This window comes from Anomaloglossus baeobatrachus, chromosome 6 (genome assembly GCF_048569485.1).
Source record: "Anomaloglossus baeobatrachus isolate aAnoBae1 chromosome 6, aAnoBae1.hap1, whole genome shotgun sequence".
NCBI lineage: Eukaryota > Metazoa > Chordata > Amphibia > Anura > Aromobatidae > Anomaloglossus > Anomaloglossus baeobatrachus.
In genome coordinates, this window is record NC_134358.1 from 159,785,105 (window position 1) to 159,799,154 (window position 14,050).

Genomic DNA, 14,050 nt, shown 5'->3' on the forward strand with positions numbered 1-14,050 from the left:
GAAATCATTAAACAATCCAAGGGAAAGGATTCATCCTTACCCCAGTCCAAACCAAACAGACCTCAACCACGGAAGGTACAATCGAGGTTTCGGTCCTTTCGGACCGCGGGCAGATCTCAATTTTCCTCGTCCAAAAGGCCTCAGAAAGATCAGAGGAACTCCGATGCATGGCGGTCTAAGTCACGTCCTAAAAAGACCTCCGGAGGAACCGCTCCCAAAGCGGCCTCCTCATGACTTTCGGCCTCCCCAAACCGCATCCTCGGTCAGTGGCAGGCTCTCCCGCTTTTGCGACGCCTGGCTGCCACAAGTAAAAGACCGATGGGTGAGAGACATTCTATCTCACGGTTACAGGATAGAGTTCAGCTCTCGTCCTCCAACTCGTTTCTTCAGAACATCTCCGCCCCCCGACAGAGCCGAGGCTCTTATGCAGGCGGTGGGCACCCTGAAGGCGGAAGGAGTGGTGATCCCGGTTCCTCTTCAGCAACGGGGTCACGGTTTTTACTCCAACCTGTTCGTGGTGCCAAAAAAGGACGGATCCTTCCGTCCCGTTCTGGACCTAAAGCTGCTCAACAAGCATGTGAAAACCAGGCGGTTCCGGATGGAATCGCTCCGCTCCGTCATCGCCTCAATGTCCCAAGGAGATTTCCTGGCATCAATAGACATCAAAGATGCTTATCTCCACGTACCGATTGCGCCAGAGCATCAGCGCTTCCTGCGCTTCGCCATAGGGGACGAACACCTTCAGTTCGTGGCACTACCTTTTGGCCTGGCAACAGCCCCACGGGTCTTCACCAAGGTCATGGCAACAGTGGTGGCAATCCTACACTCTCAGGGACACTCGGTGATCCCTTACTTAGACGATCTACTTGTCAAGGCACCCTCTCAAGGGGCATGCCAACACAGCCTGAACATTGCTCTGGAAACTCTCCAGAGTTTCGGGTGGATCATCAATTTTCCAAAGTCAAATCTGACACCGGCCCAATCACTGACATATCTTGGCATGGAGTTTCATACTCTCTCAGCGATAGTGAAGCTTCCGCTGAACAAACAGCGTTCACTACAGACAGGGGTGCAATCTCTCCTTCATGGTCAGTCACACCCCCTGAGGCGCCTCATGCACTTCCTAGGGAAGATAGTGGCAGCAATGGAGGCAGTTCCTTTTGCGCAGTTTCATCTGCGCCCACTTCAATGGGACATTCTCCGCAAATGGGACAGGAAGTCGACGTCCCTCGACAGGAACGTCTCCCTTTCTCGGGCAGCCAAAGCTTCCCTTCAGTGGTGGCTTCTTCCCACTTCTCTGTCGAAGGGGAAATCCTTCCTGCCCCCGTCCTGGGCTGTGGTCACGACGGACGCGAGCCTGTCAGGGTGGGGAGCGGTCTTTCTCCACCACAGGGCTCAGGGGACTTGGACTCAGACAGAGTCCTCCCTTCAGATCAATGTTCTGGAGATAAGGGCAGTATATCTTGCCCTAAAGGCGTTGCAGCCGTGGCTGGAAGGCAAACAGATCCGAATTCAGTCGGACAACTCCACAGCGGTGGCATACATCAACCACCAAGGCGGGACACGCAGTCGGCAAGCCTTCCAGGAAGTTCGGCGGATTCTGCTGTGGGTGGAAGCCACAGCCTCCACCATATCCGCAGTTCACATCCCGGGCGTAGAAAACTGGGAAGCAGACTTTCTCAGTCGCCAGGGCATGGACGCAGGGGAATGGTCCCTTCACCCGGACGTGTTTCAGGAGATCTGTTGCCGCTGGGGCATGCCGGACGTCGACCTAATGGCGTCCCGGCACAACAACAAGGTCCCGACGTTCATGGCACGGTCTCAAGATCACAGAGCTCTGGCGGCAGACGCCTTAGTTCAGGATTGGTCGCAGTTTCAACTCCCTTATGTGTTTCCTCCTCTGGCACTGTTGCCCAGAGTGTTACGCAAGATCAGGGCCGACTGCCGCCGCGCCATCCTCGTCGCTCCAGACTGGCCGAGGAGGTCGTGGTACCCGGATCTGTGGCATCTCACGGTCGGCCAACCGTGGGCACTACCAGACCGACCAGACTTGCTGTCTCAAGGGCCGTTTTTCCATCTGAATTCTGCGGCCCTCAACCTGACTGTGTGGCCATTGAGTCCTGGATCCTAGCGTCTTCAGGATTATCTCAAGAGGTCATTGCCACTATGAGACAGGCTAGGAAACCAACGTCCGCCAAGATCTACCACAGGACGTGGAAAATATTCCTGTCATGGTGCTCTGCTCAGGGTGTTTCTCCCTGGCCGTTTACCTTGCCCACTTTTCTGTCCTTCCTTCAATCCGGATTAGAAAAGGGTTTGTCACTAGGCTCCCTTAAGGGACAAGTCTCTGCGCTCTCTGTCTTTTTTCAGAAGCGCCTAGCCAGACTTCCACAGGTACGCACGTTCCTGCAGGGGGTTTGTCACATCGTCCCTCCTTACAAGCGTCCGTTAGAACCCTGGGATCTGAACAGGGTGCTGATGGTTCTTCAGAAACCACCGTTTGAGCCAATGAGGGATATCTCTCTCTCACGCCTTTCGCAGAAGGTGGTTTTCCTAGTAGCAGTCACTTCACTTCGGAGAGTGTCTGAGCTAGCAGCGCTGTCATGCAAAGCCCCTTTCCTGGTGTTTCACCAGGACAAGGTGGTTCTGCGTCCGGTTCCGGACTTTCTCCCTAAGGTGGTATCCCCCTTTCATCTCAATCAGGCTATCTCCTTACCCTCTTTTGGTCCTCATCCAGTTCACCAATGTGAAAAGGATTTGCACTTGTTAGATCTGGTGAGAGCACTCAGATTCTACATTTCCCGTACGGCGCCTCTGCGCCGCTCGGATGCACTCTTTGTCCTTGTCGCTGGCCAGCGTAAAGGGACACAAGCTTCCAAATCAACCCTGGCTCGGTGGATCAAGGAACCAATTCTCGAGGCTTATCGTTCCTCCGGGCTTCCGGTTCCCTCAGGGCTGAAGGCCCATTCTACCAGGGCCGTGGGAGCGTCCTGGGCTTTGCGGCACCAGGCTACGACTCAGCAGGTGTGTCAGGCGGCTACCTGGTCGAGCCTGCACACTTTCACGAAACACTATCAGGTGCATACCTATGCTTCGGCAGATGCCAGCCTAGGTAGGCGAGTCCTTCAGGCGGCGGTTGCCCACCTGTAGGACGGAGCCGGTTGCGGCTCTATTATGAGGTATTATTTACCCACCCAGGGACTTCTTTTGGACGTCCCAATTGTCTGGGTCTCCCAATGGAGCGACAAAGAAGAAGGGAATTTTGTTTACTTACCGTAAATTCCTTTTCTTCTAGCTCCAATTGGGAGACCCAGCACCCGCCCCTGTTTTTTGTGTACACATGTTGTTCATGTTGAATGGTTTCAGTTCTCCGATATTCCTTCGGATTGAATTTACTTTAAACCAATTTATAATTTTTTCCTCCTTCTTGCTTTTGCACCAAAACTGAGGAGCCCGTGAGCACGGGGGGTGTATAGGCAGAAGGGGAGGGGCTTTACACTTTTAGTGTAATACTTTGTGTGGCCTCCGGAGGCATAGCTATACACCCAATTGTCTGGGTCTCCCAATTGGAGCTAGAAGAAAAGGAATTTACGGTAAGTAAACAAAATTCCCTTCTTTTGTTCGCTGCAAATTTTACACACAATGCAATAACAGGCAATCAAAACGTAGCATCTGCGCAAACATGGTATAATTAAAAACGTCAGCTCGAGACGCAAAAAATAAGCCATCACTGAGCCATAGATCCCGAAAAATGAGAACGCTACGGGTCACGGAGAATGGCGCAAAAAGAGCTCCAATTTTTTTTTGGACAAACTTCTTATTTTTTTTTAACCCCTTAGATAAAAGTAAACCCATAAATATTTGATGTCTACGAACTCATACTGAACTGAGGCATCATATAGTGAACATGGTGAATAAAATCTCCCAAAATCAGTCATGCAATCGCACTTTTTTTTGCAATTTTTCCGCACTTGGAATTTTTTTGCCGTTTTCCAGTACACTATATGGTGAAACTTATGGTTTCATTTAAAAGTACTGACGGACACGTCATGCACTGCGGCTAGAGAAGAAGGAGGACGAAGATGGCCGAAAGAGGCGGCACCGGAGAACGGAGACTCCCATATGGCCCACCGCACGACCATTAGGTGGGTATTATTAAGTGTTTTATGCTCTCACAGCAGCCTGGGCTCTTATATACAGCATTAAATTATATAGCATAGACAGATAGGGGAAAATACCATAATATAATCTCATCCTAGTGGATAAATATCATACCCCAATAAACGGATGTCATAGAATATACTCCAAAATTTGACTCAAAAACTCGTGTAAACCACGTGTAGGAGACTGATTCAGATTAAAAAATATCAAATTTTATTGAATAACAACCAAAAAGGTAAATTCATTATAAATACATGCAGATATGAGGTAAGTGGATTCTATATTCACCCACCCATCAATGAACCACCCAGGTCAACCCATCATAGTGTCAAGACCAAAAGTAAACAGCCAGTGCAGCAATGATAAGACACACTGTGTGATCAAATAGTCACATCAGATAACAGCAGTTTATGGACTTAACGTCCAGTCACACTAAGCAACTTACCAGCGATCCCAACAACAATAGGGATCGCTGGTAAATTGCTAGGAGGTTGCTGGTGAGATGTCACACTGCGACGCTCCAGCGATCCCACCAGCAACCTGACCTGGCAGGGATCGCTGGAGCGTCGCTACACGAGTTGCTGGTGAGCTCACCAGCAACCAGTGACCAGCCCCCAGCGCCGCGTGGAAGATGCTGCGCTTGGTAACTAAGGTAAATATCGGGTAACCAACCCAATATTTACCTTGGTTACCAGCGCACGGAGCTACACGTGCAGGGAGCAGCGCACACTGAGCGCTGGCTCCCTGCTCTCCTAGTTACAGCACACATCGGGTTAATTACCCGATGTGTGCTGCAGCTAAATGTGCACAGAGCAGGGAGCAGCGCACACCGCTTAGCGCTGGCTCCCTGCTCTCCTAGCTACAGCACACATCGGGTTAATTAACCCGATGTGTCCTGCAGCTACATGTGCACAGAGCAGGAGGCGGCACTGACAGTGAGAGCGGCGGAGGCTGGTAACAAAGGTAAATATCGGGTAACCAAGGACAGGGCTTCTTGGTTACCCGATGTTTACATTGGTTACCAGCCTCCGCAGAAGCCGGCTCCTGCTGCCTGCACATTTAGTTGTTGCTGTCTCGCTGTCACACACAGCGATCTGTGCTTCACAGCGGGACAGCAACAACTAAAAAATGGCCCAGGACATTCAGCAACAACCAACGACCTCACAGCAGGGGCCAGGTTGTTGCTGGATGTCACACACAGCAACATCGCTAGCAACGTCACAAAAGTTGTTCGTTAGCAGCGATGTTGCTAGCGATGTTGCTAAGTGTGACGGGGCCTTTACCCATGGTGTGAGAATGGGGAGCCAGACAATGGTGGTTCAGAGGTGGATAGGCAAATATCCTTCAACTCGGACGCGCGTGTCGCCAAAGCTTCATCAGCGGGGTGCAGGCGAATTAGAATGGGGGCCGCAGCTTATACGCCAAAAAGTAAGAAACAGCTAGCATTTTTTTTTTTTTTTTCAGCAAAAATTATGGCAAAACTCAAAAAATTTGTATTGTAAAGTACAGAACGACTTCCAAGTGGAAAACCCTAGACAAATGGTCAGGTCACTTTTAACAACTTGACGTTTTTAGGAACCTGAGCAGTAAAAGCACCGCCCCAGCATTTTTTTATTGCACCGCTGGAGTGGTGCTTTCAATCTAAGTGCCCTTCCCCTGGTCTTATACTCACTTTCATGCAGCTTCATTTCCTATCACCGTCACTCCAGTCGGTCTCGATGATTTGAGACCTGCCGACAGCTCCAATGTTTCATGGAGCCTGCCGGAGATCACAACTCAATACATCTGGCCGCGTTCTTGTTCTCATAGCAGCATTGAGCGCTGGTCATGTAAGTTCTGACTTCCAGACATTAAAAAGTTAGTGATAAGATGGCGCCGCAGGACTGGAATGGCGCTCAAAAGTCTGAAAATGCTGGAGGGTGAGTATAACGCTATGGGCAGGGGACTTACATTTTAAAGTGCCACTCCAGCACTGAAACCCCGACTGGAGTGGTGCTTTAAAAGACCTTCAGATGTCTGAACATATTTACAGCAAGTCATTTCTACACAGAAATTCATGTTCTTTCTTTTGTGTTTTTTGGATACCACCTGAATAGGATGTTGCTTGTACATAACCCTATAGTGGCTTCTTCACAATCGACATGTGTTTGCTGTCCATGAAGTATGCTGGAAACACTCACGATCAATAGACCTAATGCACAAGGCTGTCTACTATAATTACCCTCCAGTTAATAGTAGTGTTCTTTATATGTTCAGTAGTTGTTCTAAAGTGTAAATAATATACAGTGGAACCTCGGTTAATGAGTAACCCAGTTACCGAGTATTTCGCTTTATGAGCAAAGCTTGCTGTAAATTTGTAACTCAGTTTATGAGCTAGCTTTGCCGTACGAGCAAAATACTCACCGCAGACATTTCCGATTCCGTACTTCCACCGCACTCTAACCCGCTCTTGCAGTCCGCACAAACACACATAAACAAACAAGCATGCACACACACATATTATGCTCACCTTTCCTTCCATTCCATCGCCGGCCTCACGGTTCTTGTAGTTCGCCGGTACAGGATGTGTATCGGGTAACCATCGCGACGAGGGAGGAACATCCGCTGTCAGCCGCTACTCAAAGACAGCGCGCTGACCAATCAGAGGCAAGTGGCTCATGCCTTTGACATCAGCGCTCTGGCAGAGGAAGCTCCGGCATCGGTCGCAATGGTTAGCCGAAACACATCCTGTGCTGGTGAATTACAAGAACCAGGAGGCCGGCGATAGAATGGAAGATAAGGTGAGCATAATATGTGTGTTTGTGCGTGTGTGGAATTGGACATTGAACAAGTTGTGGAACGAATTGTCTGTATTCCAATGATTTCCTATGGGAAATCTTGCTTTGCCTAACGAGTAACTTGGTTAACAAGCACACTCCCAGAACAGATTGATCTCGTAAACCAAGGTTCCACTGTATGATGAAATGGCATCTAGACCGCTCCGATGATTTCATCAGTGTCCGCTTTTGACATCCTTGTGGCATCCAATTTTATACACGAACTGTTTAAAATGTAAATTATGAAATACAGATTTGTAAGTTTAATGGCAATGTATCTAAAAATCAGAACTACACAGGTGCTCAGTATATATATTTTCTTTTTTTACACGTCTAAATGTGGAAGAGAATACTGCATGGGGCCATTTTTCTTTTTCACACAGACACTTGGCCTTTGTGAAAAACTGTTATCAGCCCTATTGAGTACTGTGGTCAGTGTGCTATACGATTTTAGATTTTTTTCTTGGACCGCATACTTGGAAATACTGACTGCACCATATTAAACACTTGCTAAGCGAGCCTTTAGTCTGAAATACGGCAGCCTGGACTTAATCGGTAATGACCGGACTGTCTGCAGGTCTCTAGAGCCAATATTACCACCTTAGTTTGTGGGTGCACACTTTAACAAATCTAGAAAGGTGGTTTGCCAGACTTTTAACCCTTGTAAAATGTCCTAATGTTGACATTCCAGCCTTTTTTCTGTATTGGTATTTATGTACATTTTTATGATGATAGATTTTTATTACAAATGCATCAAAAAATGTTTACAATTTGCAAATCCTGAAATTCGTAACCTGTCCGATGTGTAGTGATTGCTGGACAGTCGGGGATCGTGGTCCAACTATTATTGTGCTGCATATACTGCTGTAAACTTTCTTATCTGTGACATATAAGCTGAAATAAGTAGAGCTACTTATATGCATCTCTAGCAAAAGGCCATTAACGTTTCTTCCTGTTTCTTGTCGAATTGATGTAGGTCATAATGATTACGGTTATCAGCAACCGTCGTATCCTGAACAAGGCTACGATAGGCCTTACGAGGATTCCTCACCACATTACTACGAAGGAGGTATCTATATACCTTCACACACACTCTCACATATATACCAATCCTATTTCCGTTTGTAAATCCCGGAATGAGGGTATTTCCACATTGTCCATATTAAGCTTTAATAGAAATAGTGCTGGCTTCTTATTATTTTGTTGTTTTTTTTATTACGCCTATACAATAAAGCTAGGCAACTGCACCCCCCCACTGAATAATTTACATCCCCCTACTTACCAAACATGACTAAAACATGTTAATTTTCTGAGTTAAATGACCCTAACCCAACAAAACATTGATATTGCAGCTATACGTCCATACACACTGTCTGTAGGATCCAGCTTTCTGATCTCGTCTAGCTAGTCTGTGCTCTTTCAGCTGTCTCTCAATTATTTTTTATTTCTTTGCTCTTCCGATCACAGTCATAATACTGTGATACTTCTCCAATGTAAGGATGCGCTGAAACAAAAATGCCGCAGTCCAGACTTTCAAAACTAGCTTTATTACGTTTGTGGGCTGACTTCCCTATGTTTGTTCTTTTTCGTTTTGTTAATTTTTTTTTGGCGTTTTGCGTTTTAACTATTTTATATATTGGTTTTGTACTTTTTGTTTCCTTGTTTGGTGTTGGTTGTGATGGTGTGAGTCTTCTCTAAGGTAAGCAATTCATTAATGTTTGTGTGCTTTTGAATTCTCTTTTAGGGAATACACAATATGCTCAGCAGCAAGAATCCTATCAAGGCCCTCCACAGCAGCAAGGCTACCCACCACAGCAGCAGCAGTACCCAAGCCAGCAAGCTTATCCTGGCCAACAACAAGCTTACGGTGTGTACTTTTCAAAGTCTCATAAATTGGTCTATTCAAGAATCACTCCCATCTTTATTTTTCTCTTGTTAAATGTGTGTGTACATATGTAAAGTAATGTGAGTGTATCAATCTAGTCACATACTGCTGCTCTCTCCGATGTCCAGCGCCATTCTTCCCCTCTTCTGAGTGAAGTCACCACAATTGCGACTAGCCGGCTCGCTCTATGCATCAGAGGGAAGTCTCTCTCACAATGAAAGCCTATGAAGCCTCGTTAAAACCATAGCGCAGCGTGATCTGCAGAGCGTTAACATCACTGAGAAGGCGAACAGAACGTCGCTGGACACCGGAGAGAGCAGCAACATGTGAGTATATTCTCACACTCACTATATTACATGCACACACACTTAATTAGTAAAATATAGATGGGAGTGCTTCTACCTAGCCGCTGCTTACTATTCACAGCGCAGTGACTGATATCGCATCGGCCGGTCCCCTATGACTAAAAGCCCAATGCTGTCAGTAGGGATAAGGTTCTGCTCCTCCCGGCTCAGTGCAGCGGCCGCATGGCGTTAGAACACTATTAACCTGCAGATTGACCCCATATCTGCAGGTTAGGTGTTTTGTTTTCTTCGGCGCTCCATTGGGAGACCCAGACGATTGGGTGTATAGCACTGCCTCCGGAGGCCACACAAAGCAATTACACTAAAAAGTGTAAGGCCCCTCCCCTTCTGGCTATACACCCCCAGTGGGATCACTGGCTCACCAGTTTTCTGCTTTGTGCGAAGGAGGTCAGACATCCACGCATAGCTCCACTGTTTAGTCAGCAGTAGCTGCTGACTATGTCGGATGGAAGAAAAGAGGGCCCATATACGGCCCCCAGCATGCTCCCTTCTTACCCCACTTGTGGTTCGTAAGGTTGAGGTACCCATTGCGGGTACGGAGGCTGGAGCCCACATGCTGCTTTCCTTCCCCATCCCCCTGAGGGGCTCTGTGGAAGTGGGATCTTACCGGCCCCCAAGCCCTGAGGCCGGGCTCCATCCACAGACCCAGTGAACCTGATGGATACGGAGCTGTGTACCATTCAGGGACAAGGCCCTGCAACTTTCAGGTACTCTGTGTCCCCGTTCAGGCGGGCACGCACACACCAGACTTGCTGGGTGTGTTAGTGCGCCGGGGACAGTAACGCTGGGGTTTGAGTCACAGCAGCTTAGCTGTGTGACTTCATGTGCTGGGAACTACCGCGCCGGCCACTCTCGGAGCGGCGGCGCGGCTGGGACTTGTAGTGCGCCGGGGCCTTAGCGCCGACCGCGCTTTTACGGCGGCGGCGCTTATAACTTTAGTCCCCGGCTTTTGCGGCCTAGCTCCGCTTCGTTCCCGCCCCCTCCCTGTCAATCAGGGAAGGGGAGAGACGCTGTACGTTTACTCAGCGCCGAGGGCTGGAGCCTTATTTACATGCTCCAGCCCTCTCACTTGGCACAGTGGGACACAGGTTTCCCGCTTTTGGTCTGGCACGCCCAGGGCCCGCCCCCCCCTCCACAGGACGCCGGCAGCCATTCCTGCATGCAGTTCTGGCTGGAGGACGGACACAGGCTCTGGGAGACCCAAGACTAGGGATTTCTGGCGACCACACACCCGCGTTTAGCGGGCGGTAAGCAGCACTTTAGTGCTGGCCCCTCTTGTGCCACAGTGTGTATTGGTGTACTTTTTCCTGTACCAGATATCTATAGATATATACTGCACTGTACGGTCGCTTCTTGGCTGTATACCCTATATTGCTCTGGGAAGACAACAACATGTCATCCACAAAACGCAAGGGTGCCAAGGCACGGGCTGTATACACTGCTTGTACAGCATGTGGGGCTAATCTACCAGCAGGCTCCAACGACTCTCATTGTGTGCAATGTTCAGTCCCAGTGGCACTTCGTCAGCCAGAGCCTATGGTGGTAGTAGCCCAGGCAGAGTCGCCTGTGAACCCTGCCCCGGTGACGGGGACAGAATTTGCAGTCTTTGCTGATAAAATGTCTGTGACTATGACAAAAATCCTGGAGACCTTGCAGTCCAGGCCAGTTGCTCAGACCATGGACACTACTGTCCCTATGTTCCCCGGTCCCCCTCAGTTGGAACTAATCCGTACTTCACGGGGGTCCCAGGCATCACTGGCTGAGGGCTCTGACTCCGATGACAGTCCCAGGCCGCCTAAGCGAGCTCGCTGGGAGAGACCCTCCACGTCATCACGCGGGTCAGGGTCTCAGCGAGAAGGGTCTCTATATGATGAGACAGAGATGGGTGATCAGGAGTCTAGCCCTGACACCGCACTCAATTTGGATACGCCAGATGGTGACGCCATGGTAAATGACCTTATAGCGGCCATCAATAGGCTGTTGGATTTTTCTCCCCCAGCCCCTTCAGCAGAGGAGGCAGCTGCCCAGCAGGAGAAATTCCATTTCCTGTATCCCAAGCGTAAATTGAGCACCTTTCTGGACCACTCTGACTTCAGAGCATCAATCCAGAAACACCATGCTAATCCGGACAAGCGTTTTTCCAAACGTCTTAAGGATACACGTTATCCCTTTCCCCCTGACGTGGTCAAACGCTGGACCCAGTGTCCAAAAGTGGACCCTCCAATATCCAGGCTTGCAGCTAGATCCATAGTTGCAGTGGAGGATGGGGCTTCACTTAAAGATGCCAATGACAGACAGATGGACCTTTGGTTGAAATCTGTCTATGAAGCTATTGGCGCGTCGTTTGCTCCAGCATTCGCGGCCGTGTGGGCGCTCCAAGCTATTTCAGCTGGTTTGGCACAGGTGGACTCTTTCATACGTCCAGCAGTGCCGCAAGTGGCGTCCTTAACTACGCAAATGACTGCGTTTGCGACCTACGCTATTAATGCGGTACTGGACTCTACGAGCCGTACCGCAATGGCTTCCGCCAACTCTGTAGTTTTGCGCAGAGCCTTGTGGTTAAAGGAATGGAAAGCAGATTCTGCTTCTAAAAAATGTTTAACCAGCTTGCCATTATCTGGAGACAGACTGTTTGGTGAGCAATTGGCGGAAATCATTAAACAGTCCAAAGGTAAGGACTCTTCCTTACCCCAGCCCAGATCAAGCAAACCTCAACAGAGGAAGTGGCAGTCAAAGTTTCGGTCCTTTCGAGGCTCGGGCAAGCCCCAGTTCGCCTCGTCCAAAGGGACTCAGAAAGAGCAAAGGAGCTCTGATTCCTGGCGGGCTCACTCACGCCCCAAGAAAGCAGCCGGAGGTACCGCTTCCAAGGCGGCTGCCTCATGACTTTCGGCCGCCTCCCTCCGCATCCTCGGTCGGTGGCAGGCTCTCCCGCTTTTGCGACATTTGGCTGCCACAGGTCAAAGACCGGTGGGTAACAGACATTTTGTCTTACGGGTACAGGATAGAGTTCAGTTCTCGTCCTCCGCCTCGGTTCTTCAGAACTTCCCCACATCCCGACCGAGCAGATGCCCTTCTGCAGGCGGTGAATTCTCTAAGAGCAGAAGGAGTGGTGGTCCCTGTTCCTCTTCAGGAACAAGGACAAGGTTTTTACTCCAATCTCTTTGTGGTGCCAAAAAAGGACGGCTCATTCCGTCCTGTTCTGGACCTAAAACTGCTCAACAAGCATGTGAACGCCAGGCGGTTCCGGATGGAATCCCTCCGCTCAGTCATTGCCTCAATGTCTCAAGGAGATTTCCTAGCATCAATAGACATCAAAGATGCTTATCTCCACGTGCCGATTGCTACAGAGCACCAACGTTTTCTACGCTTCGTGATAGGAGACGACCATCTTCAGTTCGTAGCTCTGCCATTTGGTCTGGCGACAGCCCCACGGGTGTTCACCAAGGTCATGGCGGCAGTGGTAGCAGTCTTGAACTCTCAGGGACACTCTGTGATCCCTTACTTGGACGATCTACTTGTCAAGGCACCCTCTCAGGAGGCATGCCAACTCAGCCTGAATGTTGCACTGGAGACTCTCCAGACGTTCGGGTGGATCATCAACTTCTCAAAGTCAAATCTGTCACCGACCCAATCGCTAACGTATCTTGGCATGGAGTTTCATACTCTCTCAGCGATAGTGAAGCTTCCGCTGGACAAGCAGAGGTCACTACAGACTGGGGTGCAGGCTCTCCTTCAAAGTCAGTCGCACTCCTTAAGACGCCTCATGCACTTCCTCGGGAAGATGGTGGCGGCAATGGAGGCGGTTCCGTTTGCGCAGTTTCATCTGCGCCCACTTCAATGGGACATTCTCCGCCAATGGGACGGGAAGTCAACATCCCTGGACAGGAAAGTCTCCCTTTCCCAGACGGCCAAAGACTCTCTGCAGTGGTGGCTTCTTCCCACCTCATTATCACAGGGAAGATCCTTCCTACCTCCGTCCTGGGCGGTGGTCACGACGGACGCGAGTCTCTCAGGGTGGGGAGCAGTTTTTCTCCACCACAGGGCTCAGGGTACGTGGACTCAGCAGGAGTCCACCCTTCCGATCAATGTTCTGGAGATCAGAGCAGTGTATCTTGCCCTACTAGCCTTCCAGCAGTGGCTGGAAGGAAAGCAGATCCGAATTCAGTCGGACAACTCCACAGCGGTGGCATACATCAACCACCAAGGGGGGACTCGCAGTCGGCAAGCCTTCCAGGAAGTCCGGCGGATCCTGATGTGGGTGGAAGCCACGGCCTCCACCATATCCGCAGTTCACATCCCCGGCGTAGAAAACTGGGAAGCAGACTTCCTCAGTCGCCAGGGCATGGACGCAGGGGAATGGTCCCTTCACCCGGAAGTGTTTCAGGAAATCTGTCGCCGCTGGGGAAGGCCGGACGTCGACCTAATGGCGTCCCGGCACAACAACAAGGTCCCGACCTTCATGGCACGGTCTCGCGATCACAGAGCTCTGGCGGCAGACGCCTTAGTGCAAGATTGGTCGCAGTTCCGGCTCCCTTATGTGTTTCCACCTCTGGCACTCTTGCCCAGGGTGCTACGCAAGATCAGATCCGACTGCAGCCGCGTCATACTCGTCGCCCCAGACTGGCCAAGGAGGGCGTGGTATCCGGATCTGTGGCGTCTCACGGTCGGCCAACCGTGGGCACTACCAGACCGACCAGACTTACTGTCCCAAGGGCCGTTTTTCCATCGGAATTCCGCGGCCCTGAACCTGACTGTGTGGCCATTGAGTCCTGGATCCTAGCGTCTTCAGGATTATCCCAAGGGGTCGTTGCCACCATGAGACA

At 50.1% G+C, this 14,050-nt stretch overlaps 1 protein-coding gene across 3 annotated transcripts in view; it reads left to right on the top strand.

Annotated features, from left to right (window-relative positions):
• The window catches only part of SS18 (SS18 subunit of BAF chromatin remodeling complex), a 139,445-nt gene that overhangs the window by 66,560 nt on the left and 58,835 nt on the right, over positions 1–14,050 (top strand). For 2 of the 3 annotated variants that reach the window (XM_075353333.1, XM_075353332.1), the window contains exons 8-9: positions 7,954–8,046; positions 8,722–8,844. In XM_075353333.1, the coding sequence (XP_075209448.1) occupies positions 7,954–8,046; positions 8,722–8,844 (216 nt within the window). The remainder of the gene's footprint in view (positions 1–7,953; positions 8,047–8,721; positions 8,845–14,050) is intronic. The other variant, XM_075353334.1, reaches the window with a different exon arrangement.